Raw genomic sequence first — 5,579 nt, 5'->3', positions numbered from 1 at the left:
CTTTCAGAGTGCAAGTACACACAAAAGTGCATTTATCCCTAGGAATTTACTCATTTATTTATTTGTTGAACATCCCTACTGGACTTCAGACTCACCTTCACAACATTTTTTTGGTGTATTTCTCATTTGAGTCTTCTTTGGGAAATACAATGTAAAACGTTTCTTGTTTCTTCTTCGGTCACAGCTCATTGTGTTGTTGTTTTTTTGTTCAGACTATCGAGTAGAATACCTGTAATGAGGAGGGTATGAAGCCCTGCAGCAGCTTCATCTGTTGCCATAGAGACACGATCAAACCAATAGTTTTGTTTCTTGATCTGACGTTCAAGACGACGTCGACCATCCTCTCATCTTCCAGACGAAGGAGCAATCCCGTGTCCAGCTCACTTGTTTGTGACTAGCAGAGGGAAAAAATAGCATGAAGTAAAAGTAAGGGTGAAAAAAGATACTTTAAAAACACAATAACTCAAATGAGTCTTGTTATAAAATAAAGGTCAGCTATTAATGCACCTGGAAAAATGCGTTTCCCTCCAGTGAGCTCCAGACGCCTCTGGCCAGCAGGGCTCTGACTCGGTGCTGCAGGCGAGAGAAGTACTGCCATCGGGGAACAACGTTATCCGCTCTGCCTCCGTCGAACTCGGCTATCAGATATTCAAGTCCGGCCTGCAGCTCAGCCAGAGCCCAGAGCCGGCCGGCGCCCTGGGCCCACCGCACCTGAGCACTGCTGCCGGTGGGAACACCTGAGCGCAGACAGGAAAGACGGTGAGAGGCTGAGATACGGAACCTCATGTCAGTTTTACAGATATATCAAACCCATCACCTGTCGCACTGAGCAGCTGGAAGCTGTGAATGAGTCGCACGCTGACTTCTCCTCTCCCGTCATTTCCAAGCAGGCGGCTGGAGTTCAGACACAGCTGCTCGGCCCCTGACCAAACACACAGCCAGTCCAGGACCCTGTGGGATCCATCTTCCTCTTCATCAGCTCCATCCTGAGCTTCATGCTGCTTGTGTCTCAGCTCCAGCCTGTACACCGTCTCCAGCACTCTGATTCTCAGCTGTCCTGCAACAACACACAGCAAAACCGTTATTGTCATAATGACTCACTTTCAGGCTGGATATGTAATATCACGGTAAAAGATAAGAATCCTACCTTCAAGTAAACGGTCCGACTGCCTGACTGCAGCATCCAAACCCAAGACTGGAGGCAGAGCAGTGAGGACGACCATCGAGTGCCTCAGCTCCCCCGAAACAACCAGCTGGAGACCCTGGGATTTCTTTAGGGTCCCTTTGACCTGAGCCAGCAGAGTCTCCTGTCCCTGCATGAAGAAGCCATGTAGAGACACACTGGAGGAGGCAGGAAGACGACAGAGAGGGGGAGAAAGAAGCATAGTGCAAAAAAATTAAAAAAACGCCATCGGTGTCTGTTAAATAGAAGATAAACATTGCTTGCTTTTTCCTCTCCTCTGTACGCACCTGTCTGCAGACACGCTGGCAGTCATGTTTAGGTGCAGCTGGGTGGCTGCAGGCACCAGGCTCTGGGACACGTCCAGCATCAGGCCCACGGCTCTGTCTCTTCTCTGAGCTGAGCGGAACAGCTGAGCCTTCAGCAGCACTCTGTCCTTCCCATCAGCCCTCACCGACACCGAGCTGCTGCCGACGCCGGGCACCGTGGAGGCGTCTGCAGTGGCGTTCACCTAAACGCGGCAAAATACGGGACGGATGAAGCAAATTCTGCAGCTGTTTCACTGCTATGATCACAGATATGATGTGGTAAATGCTCCTTAAATTATTTATTCATTGAAAAAAAGGTTGACTATTGTTTTTAGGGCATGCTTAATGATAAAAAATAATGCAAATTTCAGTATTCTGGACAATAGAGTGATGCATCATAAGAGCAGCTCACCTCTAATGTTTTAGGAATCTTTGATTTGAAGGGATGAGTGAGAGATGAATGCAGACCGATTCTGCCTGATGTCCCATTCAGCCGAACAGAGAGCTAAGAAATACACACACACACACACACAAACACACACTTTTAGTGAGCATTTTTAAAGAAAAAGAACAATGAAAACATCACAAACACCTTTTTAAAATGCTTTTTAGAGGCTCTTTCACTCACTCTACACTCCTGCCGCTCGACTCTCAGTTTCCCTCTGGCCTGATAATCGAACTCACTGTTGTGTTTGGGGGTCCAGCGTACGTCTCCCTCTACTGAAGCAGAGGAGGGGAGCTGCAGCTGTAACAGCAACAACAGAAGAAACGGTCACAAGTTTGGCCTTTCTCTACTGTAAACCATACTGTACTCAGTTTGAGGGGGACTGATTTACTGGTTACGCCGCCGTGTGCGTCGGGCTCATCAGCACGCTCATCTGTGTGAAGTATTTATCTAGGCCACGCCTTTGAATGAAACTGTTTTTGCAGCAGAAAGGCTTGTTTACCTGGAGAATATGGACAAAGTTGGCTTTAACTTTTAAAGCTTGGTGGCTTGAATGTGAAGAGTCGATCTGAACCTGTCCGGAAAAGGTCAGCCTCTCCTTGCTGCCGACCCGGAGCCTCCCATGAACCTCTTTGAGGGTCTGGAGAAGAGTGGGCAATGTCAGAGAGAAAGAAAAAACAAAAAAAAATTCCACAAATTAAGGCAAATTATTATAACTAACAATAAAATTAAAAATGAAACTAACATTTGAATTAAGGAGCTTGTCTGTGTATCATGTGTTGACCTTTGACCTTTCCCTGATTTGAGCTGGGATCGGCTCCAGAACCCAGTGACGATAAACTGGAGTAGAGTATGAGTGAGTCCTGGCGGGTTACCTGGTTGTTGGTCACAGTCACACACATTTCTGAGTCTGAAGGAACGACGTCCGAGTTGAAAGGATGAATCAGTGCAGAGCAAACCTGCCGACGAGAATCCAAAATCAAAACAACGGCCGGAGCTCCTTCAGACGCTCATCCAATACGTTAACTTACAAATGGACTCGGTGGTCGGTAACCGAGGGTCAGGGTGTGGACGACCTCTTGGTTGTCATGGAAACCAGCTTTGGACTCCAGGACATAAAGGCCCTTGAGGAGGTCCACAGTGAAAGTCTCCCGCAGGAGGAGAGTCTGAGGCAGGATCGGGAAGGGCTGTCTGTGCGAGACGGAAGCTGTTAACGTCACGAATGTTCCTGCCGCCACTCTTCAGACAGAACATTTGAACCAGTCCGCAGGCCGGCGGCGCTGGAGCGCAGACCTGAGCTGCAGCGATGCACTTTTCTGATACATCTGCTGGTCCTTCCTCAGCTCCTCCACCACCCCCTCAAACTCCACCTCAACGGACGCACTCCTCGGTTTTGAGAGGATCAGCTTCAGAACCGCTTGTCTCTTCTTAAAATTCTGAAACGAGTCGGTCAACCATAAAAGACAGCTTCAGTACAGGGTGTCCACAGCGGCCGCCTCGGTCTCCACCCACCTTATCAATAGCGCTCAGAGCGGCGGCGAGGCTGACATTGTGCTGGCCATAGGTGGAGGCCATCTGCAGGGTGTGGCTGAATTTAGAGGTCTCCAGAGAGACGTCTCCTCTCAGGGGGGGAGTCCACAGCGAGCTGAAGGAGCAGGAGGCTTTCACACTTCGCTTTCCGACCACACCCCAACCCCCTGCCTGTGGAAAAACACAGGAAGAGGAGAAATGGTGGCGGCGGTAGCAGAGCAGAACAGAACGCAACAGGAAGGCTTTCCTGCCGGCTGTGACCAGACTCTTCACCCTGTCAACGGCAGGATTCAGCATTATGAGCGCTGGTGTCTGGATGGATGTGAGGGTGTCTGTGTTTGACTTCCTGAATTAAAGCCATTTCCTGTAAAGCTCTGCTGTATGAGTTGGTGAGAGATGAACGTATGCTGTGTTAAAGTTACACTTTTCATGTGGTTCTATATGAACAGTTTTTGGATCATCCAGATTTGTCCGTTGAGTGAAATGATCAGACTCTCAACGCTGTCTTCAGACCTGGAGGTATGTGACGGCTGGGGAGTAGAGCTCCAGGCGGGCCTCCTTCTCTCGGCCCCGGTCCCTGCAGAAGCCCTCCAGCACCAGGTTTTGGACGGTCAGCCACTTCCTGGCGGTCAGTTCTGAGGTGAGCTGGAGCGTGTGGCGCTGAAGCTGGACCAGCTTGTGGGCGGCGTAAACGTACAGCCACGGCGTGTCCATGTTAAACGAGCCTGGACAAAAGCCATCGCGGGGAATCATATCACTGATGCAGCTACATTAAGCATTCAGAATGTGGCTGAGGAGCAGTTTCTACCTTCCCATTTTTTGGGCATTGCGTGTCTGGGAGGGCTTTTCCAGTGTAATCCCGCCACCAGCGGCATCAGATCGTTGTAGTTAATTTTTAAGTGAGTGCTGCTCTCGGACCCAGGCTGCATCACGTGAGAATGCAGAAGCTGAGTTCTGTAGTTTAAATTTTTCTCTGGGACCTGGAGATTAAACTGGAACAACATGAAGGGGGGGGGGTTATTACTTAGGCCACTAAAACTAAACTGCTTGAGGAACAAAACCATCAGAAAGATCTCTCTCCAGATAATAAGTAACAAATGTTAATGAGTGCCCAGTGTGCACTGGTCTGGAATAAAGTGCCTCTATAGGGTGATAGACGTGGAGACAGAGAGAGCTTGGTTTACCTCCAGAGTGTAACTGGTGTGATTTTCCCTGGACTGGTTTTTAAAGGACTGGCTGAGGAGAACTTTGCGCTTGTTGTTTATCTCATCCCAGTGTTTCCCATAGCTCAGGTCCAGGGAGGACTTGATGTGGCGGGGGCTGTCTTCATGTCTGAGATGGACCTGAGACAGACAAACCGCAGCACTTTCAGTTATTACAGCACCTTTTGACGCTGTGTTTGACACAGACCAAAAAAATGCAGCGCGGCCGCCAGGCTGCAGAGACCTTATGGTTGATGGGAGCGGTACTGGTGCAGTAAAATTCATGATCGGCTCTCATGACGTAGGTGAGGTTTGAATCCCTCTCACTTTTCAGCCTCTGAGATGTGTAGCACTCCTGACGCAGGTGGCGAGCGTCACCTGTGAATGAAGGGAAATATTACAAATATTCAGTGACGAGATCTGCAGAAAAAAACTTGGCGGTTTGGCTTGTAAGTTGAAACAGAGTTGCAGTGCGTGAGCTGGTTTGCTTCAATCAAAGTCCTGCTTGTGACGCACCAAACATGGAGAACGATTTTAAAATTATGATACATTCAGCCCTGGAAAGTATTGCTCTGAATGTTTTTCTTTCTTTGTTGCCATCCTGTGTTGTTAAAGAAATGTCTCGGAGGTTCCTGCATGAAAACGGATTATTTTCAGCTCATTCATACAGCTTTCTCCTGAACTGAGTGTGAAATCAAGATCAGGGAGTGTGAAATCGGTGGTAGCAGATCACACTACCTCGCTTCAGTGCTACTGTTGGCACGTGAACATGGATGGAAATTTCAAAATGGACCCAGAATTTCACCTAATACTTTGGCACCCACAAACAATCAGGCTAAAACTTGACCTTACAGCAGTAACTCGGGTCGTTATCTTCTGATCAGACTTCTGCAAAGTCAAAAAAAAAAAAAAAC

General features: G+C 48.5%; 1 protein-coding gene across 1 annotated transcript; it reads right to left on the bottom strand.

Moving 5' to 3' along the window:
• Window positions 1-2,955: 2,955 nt before the first annotated feature.
• LOC115405520 (uncharacterized) lies at window positions 2,956-4,802 on the bottom strand. The gene is made up of 6 exons (XM_030115117.1): window positions 4,648-4,802; window positions 4,272-4,455; window positions 3,977-4,188; window positions 3,446-3,634; window positions 3,227-3,369; window positions 2,956-3,124 (listed from the first exon to the last, which is right to left on the bottom strand). Exons 2-6 carry the CDS (start codon window positions 4,390-4,392, stop codon window positions 2,956-2,958), a joined length of 834 nt encoding a protein of 277 aa, XP_029970977.1. The 5' UTR covers window positions 4,393-4,455; window positions 4,648-4,802.
• Between the last annotated feature and the right edge of the window lie 777 nt (window positions 4,803-5,579).

This window comes from Salarias fasciatus, chromosome 18 (assembly GCF_902148845.1).
Source record: "Salarias fasciatus chromosome 18, fSalaFa1.1, whole genome shotgun sequence".
In the NCBI taxonomy this organism is placed as follows: Eukaryota; Metazoa; Chordata; class Actinopteri; order Blenniiformes; family Blenniidae; genus Salarias; species Salarias fasciatus.
Note: the sequence above shows the minus strand (reverse complement) of the source record. Positions and strands in the feature narration are given on the sequence as shown.